Raw genomic sequence first — 13881 nt, 5'->3', positions numbered from 1 at the left:
TTGTAATCCAAACGTTGTCTGGTTTATTCCGATGTGGATCACTGCTGTTGTACCCTTGAGAAAGACACATAACTTGATTTTTTTCATTAAATATTTGGCTTTATGAACAGATGATTCACAGGTTAGGTCAGTAACTCCAGATATGATTACCTACCTAGCTAATAAATAAAGTACAGACTATGCTTTACAGACTGCAGTATAAACGTTAAAGACGTAAACTGGCATATTAGGTAACACAACTGGACTTGCAAGATGAAAGGAATTTACAGCAGTCCTGCAATTAATGGCAGCATGACTGCACCTTGTTTGTGATGGTAAAACGTTAGTGAATTTGCCATAACATTTTACTTTAGCAAACAGCTACTACTATCGGATCAATGGAACCTAATATCAGAGCAAGTGAAGTTCTTTCTGTTCATCTGTTTGATTCTTGCATCTAAGCTTGTAAGCCCTATTCTTCTTTTTTAATCCACATTTTATATTTGATGTTTCCACGCCTGCTATTTATGTTTCTATAGTTAGTTATAACTACCTTAGGTTATTTGAAATCCAGTTACTTCTTCCAGTAGAACAACAAAATTGGTAGTGGAACAATATATTTTTTCTACGTAGACCACAGAAACAGAACACATACAGAAAAACAGGACAGACTAGCGAGACATTCCGATTTAAATTTCCCGGCTTGAGCTTCTTCCGGATTCGAGTTTCCTGCCTAAGAACAAGCAGTCCTTCATCCAGCTCAGCAACCTGAAGAGTGCGAGAAACTCTAGGTTCTGTGCTGGAAAATGACTTTCTTTACAGCTCGGCTAAAAGCGTGAGCTTTCATCGGCAGGACGAGAAAACATCGAAACGAACCGAACCCCTTGCGGTGGGTTGTACGGCCGGTACGATCTTTATAAGCCGTGCTGAGACGCGTTGCAATGACATACTTTGCGTGGCCGGAGCCGCTGTCAGCCCAGCAGCTGAAGCGGCTGGAGGAACACAAATACAGCGCGTCTGGCCGGTCCTTACTGGAGCCGCCGTGCCAGATATACTGGAACTGGTTGGTACAGCAGATCCCGACCTGGGTCGCGCCCAACACCCTGACCATAACTGGACTTGTTATTAATATTGTCACGACGGTTATCCTGGTGTGCTACTGTCCGTCTGCAACGGAGGAGGTAAGTCCAACAAGCCCCACCACCTCGGGTATGTGGCTAGCTGTAGCTAAACTTTCTGTGCGAGTTTGTGCGATGACAGTATGTCGGAGAGATTAGCGAACATGCCCGTGTCGATTGCATTGCTGTTTCCTCGACTGATTCGGGTTTGTCGTACTCCAAGCCGCTGACTATTTGAAATCGGTTTTTATTTTCACTTTCAGTGCGAATGTTTTGCTTGTTCATCTGCAAGTGTTGCACTTATTTTAATGTGGTTTCAATATCTGTTGCTCCTTGCTGGCGACCAAGATTACAGAATTAGACCGAACCTTATTAATGCACTTGGACATTTTTTTATTGAAAATAGATATATTCAGTAGATTTATTCAGCTAATGCAAACTGAACTATATATTTTTAGCGATGAAACTCGCTATCTAGCCAGTTAGCTAACGTTAGCTCCCTTCAGTACGTAACCAACGTCACTATTGTAATTGGAGACTGCATGGTGGCTGGCTAAATGAGGTGAAGTTTCCTTCCAGAAATAAACTGAATCATCTACTGCCTGCGCTGGTCGAGGCCTGCTTACTGTTTACAGTATCTGAATTAGTTTTTTTTACTTCACTAATAGAATTATTTTTATGCTTCATTTTCACATGCTGTTTTGCTAATATAGTTCATGCACGGGAGAGGTTGCGAGACTAAGAAACCTATTCCAACGCTGATAAACCGTCACAGAACGCCAAAATAAAATATGTAGCTTACCAACATAGCATTTTTCTAATGCATAGCAAATTTTTCTGGATCTGTTTTTGGTTAACAGCAATTTAGCTGTTGGCTGTGCCAATGAACGAAGCTCCTGTAGCGTTTTATTCGTCTTCTGCCTAATTGTAGTTGTGATGCCTTGGTAATCTATGTGTAATTCTCATTTTAAGTATTTAAGTTTTTTTTAAAATCAGCATTATTATCACATTCTCTAGTCTCTTTAAAATAATCATTTATTTAATAATATTTAATGTGATTTTATCTCTTTTCTGTTGCTGATGGGAAACATTCACTGTTGGTGCAATCAAGGAAAGACCAAATCAGCCCCAGATGGGTACAGACAAAACCGTCTAAAACAGGTTAAGAATAAGCAGCATTTTAGGGTGGCTGTTAAAGCCTCTGCTGTTTCAGGCTTCCTAACTTAGTCTCCAGTGGTGTTTCTGTTCTGTGTAAGCCGCGTGTTTGGTTATGAAATGCTGACCCGTGCCTGCTCAGATAGGGCACAATGACTTGGAATCCTACTGAAAGGGCTTCCGCAGACATAAAGTTCATGGTCCAAACCTTGAGTGATTATTCCTGCTGAGTGGTGAGTGGGGGGGTTCCTCTGGTAGCTTCTTCAGTGCTGTAGGTCAGCGCTGTCATCTATTGGCTGTTCGTGTGGGCAACCTTTCCCCTCTCTGATACAGTGTGTTTAGTAAGGTGTGGTGACTTCAGTTACCTGTTAGTGACACCTTTGTGTATTTTGCCAGAGGTTATCAGCTCTGACGTTCATTGGGGATTAACTGGAAGACACAGAGTGAAGGAGTGATTTGCTTGAGTAAAATGAAATGTTCCACCTCAAGATGACTAAGGGATACACTAACATGAACAAAATTCTATCACTTCCTAACTTTCTGTCGATAATTGTGTCTCTTTCACACTTCCATGCTGTAATATCTCAGTAATCATGCCATCACTGAGTAGAGGCCATGTTTTGTAGTATATAGACTGAGCATTGTCTGAGGATAACTGTAGCCAAGAGCTACCGCTGGTTATGTAAAAACAACTGTTTTGTGGACAGGCATCAGACTAGAGTCGTGGGAACTTCAACTTACCTAATCCTTACTACAGTAAAGCCCTAGTTGTACGGGTAAGTAATATTTGAAATGTAGGAGATATCACATGTTTAGGGTTAATACTCCTGATACGCCTTGACCAAGGCACTGGCAAAAGAACTGGAGTTGGTCCCCGGGCGCTGCACTGCGGCTGCCCACTGCTCCTAGCTCCTGGTGTGTGCGTATGCTCACTGCTGGTGTGGGTGTGCCCCTGGTGGCCTCCTGGTATGTGTGTGCTGACTGCTCACTGTGTGTGTAGGATGGGTCAAATGCAGAGGATGATTTTCCCCTGGGTTATTCACTAAAGTATACGATTATCCAATAGGGTCCACTGAGTGACACAATGTAAGGAGTGCATCAAAAGGCTGTTGTGCAGAAGATCTTCTGGAGCTATGACACTCACCCCCAAACACTAACGGTCTGGTGAAGCAGTACCAGACACCTCTTCATAAGGGTGTGGTATTGGCCATCTTGCTGGATGGTTGCAGATGACTTAACTCTCCCAGACCCAGAGGGAAGCCTTGGCTGAGTTCAGTCATAATGCACACATAGGTGCCAAAACATACAGGCTGACATACACTTGTACTGAGGCCATCCAATTTTGACAAAGCAGGCTTTTTGAGAGAGATATTTTGACAAAATTGGTTAATACCAATATTCATGTGAGTTTACAAGGATATCGCATCCTGTTTTGAGTAAAGGGAGAAGGTTTGATAGGACATACCAGGCTTTTCTTATATGTGACTTGTTAGGAAATTTGAGATACTGTAGTTCCAAAGTCTACCCTTAAGCCCTCAAATCAGCCCCCAAGGGAGAGGATCTTTATGGTGAGGAATAGTTGATAACAAAGTGCTTTTAGTGATGTAGCAGAAGTGCTCTACACCAGAGAGCACAGAATCCTCTCCACTTGTAGGGAGACTAACTCATTGGGAAGATAAGTGGAATCCAGAATGAAGAATAAAGTTCATCACAAAGGAGTTTCGTTAAAAAGATGAAATTGGGCAGTGGTGAAATTCAGAGGCACTTTGAAACTGTATTAACATATGAATTATAACTCTTGAACCTCTGCAAAACAAACATATTGTTAAAAAAAGATGAAATGTAGCTGGCATTATGCACACTGGCTTGTTAACAAATTCATGTAAATCTAAGACAAAAATGCAGGAGGCATTAGTTGATTTGAGATGGAATGACCATGAGCCATAAGGTGGTTTGGTTCCATCAGGACCTTAGACTGTTTTGAGGGGGAAATGAAAATGCTTGAGCAATAAAGACTGTTGTCTGTTTTTTTTCCCTTGACATCCATTCTTCTGGGAAGCATGCAGCTCCTTTATATTTTCAGTATCCTGCAACTGGTAAAAGAAATTATCACATAATTCTCACCCATGGTGTGAATTATGTTTTAATGGAATTGGGTTTGAATGGACTGAAGGTTTTACTTTTAGAGGTTAACTGGATAATCTGTACAGATTGAAATGGGTTAACCAGAACGGCTCCTGTTACCTACACCCATATTCACCATGTGCAAAGCACTCAGGAGCATGTAAGGGTAACTGTCAGCAGAATCACAGAATGCTCTATGCCAGTTGATCCTCATCACTTCCACAGACCACTCCTGGCTCATACCTTCCCAACGGAGTCTCCAGATGGGTTTGACAGGCTCTTCCCCTATATAAGAGCACCTGGGGCTGGAACACAGCGCTTCATCAGCACACCTGTCAGATCCATCCAGCTGAATCTCTTCTCACTACAGTCTTTGAGCTAGGATTACACACTGGGTTATTACAGACCATCTGCTATCTGACATGGAGAGACAATGTTCAAGCCCCTCTTTCTCTCAGCAGTTTCCCCCACTGCTGTACTTACTTGCTGTATGTGTGTATACTTTCATGTACCAGACTATGCAGTCTCACACACACACTCCATTTCTCTCACACACAGTGCTACAGTTGCCCCCTGTGCTCCATGTGTTGATTCTATAAAACTACCTCTTTGTCAAATCAGTCTTTTCATGGAAACCAGCTGCTATGATCCTGGGCCTGACGTGTGTCCCAGAAAAAAAGGACATATTTCAAAGTTCTGTTTTCTTGTGTTTACTCCCCATAACCTGGCAAGAGGAATGTCTCCTGTCATAAGGCACAGCTTTCCATGACGTGCAAATAAAAAGCTGAACTCTTGCTCATGCACACGTGTGTTCCTCTTGCTGTGTAGTCCCAGACCTGTTTCCTCATTGGCTGAAGCGGGAGCTGGAGTCAGGACAGATGGACTTCATTGGACAGATGGTATAAACATGTCACAGTGGACATTGGTCACATGGGACCTCCACACAGTGGAGTCCAGTAGTTAAGTCTTCTGTGCTAGCTCCTCTTCGCGCACAGAAATCATTATTCATCAGCCATTAAGCTAATTACATAATTTTTTTTCCCAAGGAAAGGATGCATTCATGTTTTCTTGTTATTGTGAGCTAGAGCAGGTGTTTCTTAATATGAAGAATTGAACCTGAGACGACAGTTCTCTGTGGTAACGAGCTCAGTGGGTTCTGCTCTGTGTTTATTTCACAACAGGCCGCAAATGCCAGGAATGCTTATTGTAGTGTAGTTATTTTTAAAGTGCTAAGGGATTAACTAAGTGAAAGAATGTTCATGATGAAAAGAACTTTGTCACCTCACTCTATGAAAATATACCATTCGGGAAGGCTACTGTAAGAAATGTCAGGTTCAAAATGATTTTTTATCTGTATATTTCTGCATATTTGCATATTTCTGTATTATCTATAGTGTGTCACTGTATATGCCATCCAAACTATTTCATAGCCATGAAGAACTTCCCCACCCCCATTCTTTCTCCTCCTTTGTTTAATGGTGGTGCTCAGATTCAGTATTTTGACCAAGTGTTGAGGCTTGGATGATAAATGCTTTTGAGCTGTCTGATATATCTTGTAATGTTATTGATAAAAACATAAATCATTTATCTTTAATAAATTTCCAAATGGTTAACTTCAAGCTCACAGCAAATTGCAAGGGCTGCTGTTTTGTATCATGAGAAAATAAAATAATCAGGGAAACTATTTGCCAGTATTTATTAAAGTAAGTTCAACATCTAACCTTCGAGAGACTAATGTCCTTCCAAATGTATGTCTGTGAAATAACAACAAAGGCAGGCTTAAGCATTTTCATGTTTGAAAGAAAATTAAATGAAGTACATTATAAACAAAACTAAAGTCACACAGTCTTTAATGAATGTAAATCAGTTTGAAGATTGTTATTATTAGAGTTTAACAATAAAAGTAATCTTCTGGTGTAAATGACAAACAAGACTAGACAAGGCAAACTCATGCCCTACTATTTTCGCTCACGCACTGAAGCGCGGCCGCATTCTTTGGGTCTGGACAGCCCCTCGGTTTGTTGACAAACTCCTCTGCCTTACTCAACACTCTTTTGTTTGGGACCGATTTTGCTGAAATGCTCAAGTCATTCAGGCCCGTCAAGCCTTGGACAGTGCTCTGCATTGCCTTTACGCCACGTGAACATGACTGCTTGCTTGCCAAGAGCTAGCAGTGCAGAATAAATAACAATTTCACATCTAATGACATCAGCCTGGGAGCTGACAGGTTTCTGAAGTGCAGAGGTTGGTCAACAACACAGTAATTCAAGAGCCTGTTTTTCTACACGGCTCCCACGTCCCACTCCTCAGGGGTAGTTATCACTACATACGCAGGATGCTCAAATGCTGTCTCAAACACTGCAAAGAAACGAAAGTTGCATGGATTGCACTGCGAGAAAAGGATTGCGAGATGATGATTACGAATTATTTAGCTTTGTCATTTAACTGTGACTGTGTAACTGCTTTTTCAACCTGATGTCTGACCAAGGCCTGCTAGCTGGTGTAAGAAAAAGTCACCTAATTTTGATGGACATGCTAGTCTTTTTATTTAAAAAAAGCCAGGAACGGGGACTGGGATAGAAAGAATCAGACTGTGTAGGAATGGAGGCTCAGTTCCACACAGTTAAGCCATATTTATGTTCCTGAAACAAAAGAAAGAAAGGGTTTTTCAGGTTTGATCAGTTTTTTGTGGTCTGCAAGATTGAGGTTAGCACTGTGAGGCTGAAAGATGGGCCTCACTTTCTGCGGAGTGTCTGAGGCTCCAGGGTGGGCCTTCATGCTGAGTGTGTGTCTGTGTTTCAGGGTCCGGGATGGGCCTTTTTCCTCAGCGCATTGGGTCTCTTCATTTACCAGTCCCTGGACGCCATTGATGGGAAGCAGGCGCGACGCACCAACAGCAGCTCAGCGCTCGGCGAGCTCTTTGACCACGGCTGCGATGCGGTCTCCACAGGTACTAACAGGAAGTCTGGTACACCAACCTGTGACCTCCTGCGTCGTCTTTTTGAAAGAGTTTGTCAACTGGCCTCATTTCAGATCTGTCTGGAGCTCTCACATTTACCCTGTGCGAAGTTCACACTGACTTGACAAATCCATCCTCATAACCGTAACTGAAAACTAGGGTAGCCGCATGACACGCCGTGACGCTCCCCTTTTGTTTGCAGTGTTCGTTGCCGTGGGGACGTGCATTTCCTGCGGGATGGGGGCGTACCCTAACTGGATGTTCTTCTGTGGCTTTGTGGGCACGTTCATGTTTTTCTGCGCACACTGGCAGACCTACGTCTCCGGCACGCTGCGCTTTGGCCTGTAAGTACAGCCGCTGTCAACGTCACTCCTCCCGACTGTCGTCGCCAACGTGATCTGCACCCACCTGGTTCAAACAAAGGAGTGAAGACTCAGCCATAACGCTCAGTCACCGTCTCGCTGTGCGAAGCTTCACATCAGTGAGCTGAAGGAAACTTTTCAGAACTGTCTCTCAGCTTCCACGTTATGGATAGATACCAGACGCACATAGGTCAGAGGTGGTAGTAACATCACATTAGACTCTATATGGTGATTCACAAAGGCAGCCTTTAAGCATCATATAAGCTCTGCTAAGGTCATGTCATCTCTTGCCTTTAATGTTTTTTTCTGTCTTAAATACCTTGTCGGCACTTAATAAAACAGACATCTTGATGTTTGTTGATTGCAATCTCAGGATCTCTATTTGATGAAGGCAGTTGCAGATGCAGCAGTGTGTGGCTTAGAGCAGTGTTTCTCAATCCTACTCCTGGAGGCCCACTGTTCTGCATATCTTCTATCTATCCTTGCTCCAAACACACCTGATTGAATTAGTGTGCATGCTCTTGATTAAATCAGGTGTGCTCAGCTAATCAAAAGTGCCACTGATGAGTTCAGTCAGGTAGGTAGAGCAGGGAAAGATGGAAAACGTGTGGAGCAGGGGGGCCCCAGGAGGAGGACTGAGAATCAGTAGTTTAGAGGAAGTTTCCTCATTTCTGCTCTGATTAGAGAGATTAGCTGTAACTGAAAGAAAGAGGCCCACCCAGCCACAGACCTGCCCAGTGACATGGTGTAGAAAGGACAAATGTGTAATGTGGCAAAGCCTGAAGTGGAAGAGAGTGTGGCCAGAGACAGGAAGTGCTCATAACGGCTCAGAAACCTGCATAACGGCTCAAAGTGTGAGAGGTACTTATAAAGGCAATTTCTAGTTGACATGTTTAACTTGACTGTAATGAGAAGAAATTATTCTTTCATTAGCAGCTGAAATAACAAGTAGGGAAAACCATTCCAGAGCAGTTATGGTTGTGGAACTGCTGGATTCCCTCCTGGAGACACCAGCGCACTGTCCCCGTTACCTCTATCCTGTGGTCATTTCCCCCACTGAGGCAAGGGCGCGTCCTGATCCGTGTTCTAACCCGAGGCCTGGTTCTGTCCGTGTCCTGTTGCATTCTCCCAGGGTGGACGTGACAGAGGTCCAGATCGCCATCATCATCATGTATCTGATGACGGCCTTCGGGGGAGTGGGTCTGTGGGACAGCAGGGTAGGACCCCACCTCACATTCACACATGTGCCTCTCCTCTGACATAAACGCACCACAAAACACACCTGCACTCCCTCCCTTTTAGGGTACAGAACTTTAATTTGCAACACACGTGAGACACTGGCAGTAAAATCTAGTAGTATGTAAACTGTCAGCCATTTCCCGTTGCCCTGCTTTGAGCGAACAATGATGGTTTAAAATGGTACCACTGTCCACGAGTCACTTGTCAGCAACCCAATTACATGAAATTGGTGTCATTATAGTATCAACATAACACGCCTCATTGTGTATCGGCTCAATGTGAACAGCACAGTAACACCAAGAGTCCTCCACTGCTGGTCTTTAAATAGCACTTTTGTTTCACTTTTGCTCTGTGCTGCCTGTGGAAATGTGACTTAAATGAACATGGCAAGGCGAGAAGGTAATTATGGGTAACAACTGTCATGGCAGCAGATCACCCATAAACATGACGCGGCTTTACACAGAAGGGGAGGGGCCTCCATCCTCCCCATGGCTGTGCACAGTCTCCCCTCACAACGGCTTCTCTACCCATCATGCTCCGCATCCTCACTGCTTCCTGTTTAAAATGGAATTTTCTGTCGACGCCTGCAGAATCTTACTGTTACTTCGTGTCCTTCCTCCAGCTGCCTCTTGTAGGGATAAAGCTGCACACCTTTCCCATCCTGGGTATCATTGGCGGTTTGCTGTTCTCCTGCTCCAACTACTTCCAGGTCATCATGAACGGGGGAGTGGGCAAGAACGGCTCCACTGTGGCAGTGAGTAGTTATTCACTTTCTCACCCTAAAGCAGGGGTCCTTCAGTCATGTCTGTCGGATAAACTGCATTTGTTCACTCTGGGTGGAGTGAACAAACTTACACCCATCTGTTTGTAGTTTATTCAGACCACTGCTTCCACAGTGATAACAGTAAATGTTCCATATGCCTCTATAAGATTACCGTTTCCCCTGCCCGACAGCAGCATGCTCTTCACAAGCCTGCTCTCGGTAGTCATTACATACTGACAGCGGTGTGTTTCTGGCAGGACACCAGTGTGCTGTCTCCTGGAATGCACATCGGCCTCATCCTCACTCTGGCCTTCATCATCTTCAAGAAGTCCTCCAGCCAGCTCTTTGAGCTCCACCCCTGCCTCTACATCCTCACCTTTGGTCTGGTGATTGCCAAGATCTCAAACAAGCTCGTAGTGAGTTCTCTCTCCTCACCATCTCCATACAGACCCTGGAATCACATTATTGTGCTCAGTGAAAAAAGGTTTAGCAATTAAAGAGTGTCTAATTCTTTAGGACTCTTTCCTGCTCAGTCTGTGAAAATTTGCTTTTGAGCAGGAAGTTTTTCTTTCATGTTTACCTTTCTTATTCATGTTAAAGCTTGTGACATAGCAGGGCAAGCAGGCACAGATTGATAAACTTGAGTCGCCCCCTCTCTGAGCAACACTGCCATAACACTGAACACATGAAAAGCTCGATTCACGTTGATGTAATTCTTGCTTAGTAAATACAGGTAAAGACAATAACTGTATATTTTCATTTTGCGTTATCTTTTAAAATAACATTTAGGCCATGACTGCCTAGTTGTGATCTTACTGATTGCAGCTGGCCATCTAGCTGTAGATTATCTTATCTGTCTTTGTACTGTGCCTAGACAGGAGTCATTAAAAAACCACCCTGTGCACAGCTGACCTGTTCCACCACTGTTCCTCTCCCTTCTGCAGGTAGCCCACATGACCAAGAGCGAGCTTCATCTCCAGGACACAGCTTTCATTGGACCTGGCCTCCTCTTTCTTAACCAATATTTCAACAGCTTCATTGATGAGTATATTGTCCTTTGGATTGCTCTGGTGAGTTCTCTTGAACCTGAACCGGCAGATTATCTGAGGTCCCACTGCTTACTTCAACCTAGTGATTTGAACTTGATGTCCCATATTCCTCCTCTTCCTGCATATTATCACTTAAAACCAGTCCTCTTCAATTTGCCAATTATCGCTAAAATACATATTCCTCTTCAATTTGTCAGTTGTCACTGAAAATCCCACAATCCTCTTCAACTCAGATTATCGCTTAGATCCTGCAGTCCTCTTCAATTTTCAGATTATCTCTGAAATCCATTTCTCTGACCTCATTCCCTTTCCCCCGCAGATCCTTTCTGTGGTGGACCTGACTCGCTACTGCACGGGCGTGTGCCTCCAGATCGCCACCCACCTGCAGATCCGGGTGTTCAGCATCACCCCGCAGGGCCACGCCCAGAGTGACTGACGGCTCGCCCAGCGGGAAGAGGCTGGGGCGAGCGAAGACGCCGCCCCGCTGCTGACAGCAGACGCGGAGGACCCCTCGAACCAAACCCTAATCAGCCTTGACACCGTAACCACCTACAAGTAGACCGCCCATTCGCAACAACTAAGCAAACTAATGAATGACACACGCCTTATGGTTGTCCGCTGCACTGACAGTGTGAACTACAGATGAAGGACTGGAAATAATCACGGAAATGCCTTGTGTTATGGCGTTAGTTTTCCTTTCTCCTGCATATTGTTTACATGTGCTTAAGTCAAGCCAGCCCAGACTTTTAATTGGTTTAGTGAGCAAACGCGTGAATCGCACTGACAGACTGATGCCATTGGTGCCTTTTTGCTTGACAGATCCAAATAGGCATGAGCCATACCCACCCTGGCCATCCTCACAGGTAAATATGCGCAGTCTGTTCTCATATAACCTGTACACGTTATACACCAAAAGAGGACATGGTTTATGAACGTTTTGTGTCCTCACTGCAACATGAGATCTAGTAGCAAGCCAAAATAAGCAACTTATAAACACTCCCTTTTTCTTGTATCATTTGCTGCACAAATGCACTGTGTAATACAGTGGGTTTTTCTGTCATTATTTCCAGTTAATTTCATCTGAACTAAACTTTTACAAAACAAATATGATTAAAGGATTACTGCCATCCTGTTGGGCAAATGTTGGATAATCTCATGTTTCTCAATCAGTCAATTTTTTTTTTTCCATATAATCTAAATCTAAATGAAAATTGTAGAATAACAAATCAGGAATGAGAAATACCATCACATTCACATGCGAGTCTGATACCGGGTAGCTTCAATTTTTAATATTCATACAGGTGGTGAACGTGATAGCCAAAGAATCTAACTCTGTGACTTTTGATTATTTTGTTCAAAAGCACACCTGTAGACACACCCAGTCTGGCACTTCCCTGCTATATGGAATTTGGTGTCAAATTTGTAGTCAGCCAGGCATTCTTTACTGAAAGTGGAAAAACATGATAAACCGGTATTTGCTCATAATCAGAAACATAATATTTGATATTTGCCCCAAATGTCTATAGCAGTAATTTAAATGACCACTGATTGTATATGTTTCACTATTGTATCAGTCAGTTTGAAATACACATTTTCCAAGTTTAATTAATTCATGAGGCATGGTTAAAAAAAAAAAAAAAAAACACTTCAAACCTCAGATGATTTGTAATGAAATAACAGAATGGTAAGGTTTAAATGTGGAATGGTATGTTCCAGATAATCTGTCAAGGGCTGCAGGTTTACGGGGGACCAGAGCTCAGTGTGAACTGCTACAGCCAGTGACGACTTCATACTACTGACCCTCCTCCACACCTACATCACACCCATCTCCTCTCATAGCACTGACATCTGGAACACACACCTCCCTCCCTGTGGCTCTGCACTGCACTCCATGGTTCTATGTGTGGGTGGCTCTCACACCTGAGCTAACTGCATTACACACACAAGAGGAGCTGGGGTAAAAAAAAAAAAATCAATTTTGAGTCCTTGTTGCTGGTTGATGATGCGTTCACACTGAGACACTGCCTGCTTTTAATAGTCTCTTCCCTAAGGGCTATACGTTTTGAAAAAAGTGTGATTTAAAATAATTCTGTTGATAGCCTTAAACTATTTTCATGTGTTTTTTTGTTTTAATTTTTTTCCATTGTATATAGATATATGAGTCGGGATGTATGAAGTAGCTGAACATCAAGTACGCATGGTAGCATTCTTTTTCCAGCTACATTCTCAGTTATTTCCATTTTTGCAACACTATTTATAATTGCCATCATACTATGATGGAGAACATGTGTATTTATAACACTTAAGATGGGATTGTTCAAAATTCTGTTCTTGTTTTTCTGAACTTGTTTTTGTTTCCTCTCAGTACACAAACACTTTTACATATGAAAAATGTGTATATACATGGGCACTTGAAATCTCAATGCTTTGTGATAATTGATGTATAATTGTGAATTGATGATTAGGTGGGTAGAGGACCACTATGTGACTAGTGCCTAAAGGATATGCAGCTCTTAATGGGGATCCCAGCTGCATCCGGTTTAAGATCTCTCTTCATCCTAACAGAGTAGGATAGACAAAGGGATTTTGTTTATTAAAGTGGAAAGGGGATGACTTTTGACCTTAAAAGGCAATTGTGTGTTTTTTATTAAATAACTTGTTTTTTAACCATGAAATTGCTATTGTTTTTAATACACTCGACAGAGTGATTTAGATACTGCCCCTACAGAAATACTTACGTGGTATAAAGGATCATAGGAAGGACAGAGGCTATGTTTGTATTATGACACCATCATTGTGGGTATTAACTCCTTTGTTACAAGAAAAAACACAAAGCTATGCCATTTTCATTGTTTTATAGAAATAATTTCAACAGAAGTTAGTTTTTTTTTTTTAACTTGGAATGACAGCAGTGCGTTAAAAGCAATTCACATGTACCTCACTTCTGCATTGTCTGCATCAACATAATAAATTAGCAACGTTATACTAACAAAGAAATGTGAGCGAAGAACAATAAAAATGATTTGCCATTTAAAAACTGGTGGTAACACCTGAACTGTCGGAGTCTCTGGTGTAGTTGTACCGTGCATGTCTGCGTTGTTACACCTGAACTGTTGGTGTGGTTGGTGAGGTT

The 13881-nt window shown here is 42.8% G+C and overlaps 1 protein-coding gene across 1 annotated transcript; it reads left to right on the top strand.

Moving 5' to 3' along the window:
• The first annotated feature begins 724 nt into the window (after positions 1-724).
• LOC118770438 (cholinephosphotransferase 1) lies at positions 725-13750 on the top strand. Its single transcript, XM_036518098.1, has 8 exons — positions 725-1160; positions 7179-7326; positions 7538-7679; positions 8830-8914; positions 9559-9690; positions 9957-10115; positions 10644-10769; positions 11068-13750. The coding sequence occupies exons 1-8, from the start codon at positions 921-923 to the stop codon at positions 11182-11184; spliced, it is 1149 nt and encodes a 382-aa protein (XP_036373991.1). The 5' UTR covers positions 725-920; the 3' UTR covers positions 11185-13750.
• The last annotated feature ends 131 nt before the right edge of the window (positions 13751-13881 follow it).

Source organism: Megalops cyprinoides, chromosome 23, assembly GCF_013368585.1.
Source record: "Megalops cyprinoides isolate fMegCyp1 chromosome 23, fMegCyp1.pri, whole genome shotgun sequence".
NCBI classification, from domain to species: Eukaryota; Metazoa; Chordata; class Actinopteri; order Elopiformes; family Megalopidae; genus Megalops; species Megalops cyprinoides.
The sequence above is the reverse complement of the archived record's forward strand: the minus strand, read 5'-3'. Positions and strand labels throughout refer to the sequence as shown.

What these genes read in the sequence shown, in the direction of transcription:
- LOC118770438 (XM_036518098.1), top strand. Translation starts at nt 921, where the DNA reads ATGACATACTTTGCGTGGCCGGAGCCGCTGTCAGCCCAGCAGCTGAAG. An exon ending in GGCACGCTGCGCTTTGGCCT is followed by an intron (nt 7,680 to 8,829) that starts GTAAGTACAGCC and finishes GCATTCTCCCAG; the next exon opens with GGTGGACGTGACAGAGGTCC. An exon ending in TTGTCCTTTGGATTGCTCTG is followed by an intron (nt 10,770 to 11,067) that starts GTGAGTTCTCTT and finishes TTTCCCCCGCAG; the next exon opens with ATCCTTTCTGTGGTGGACCT.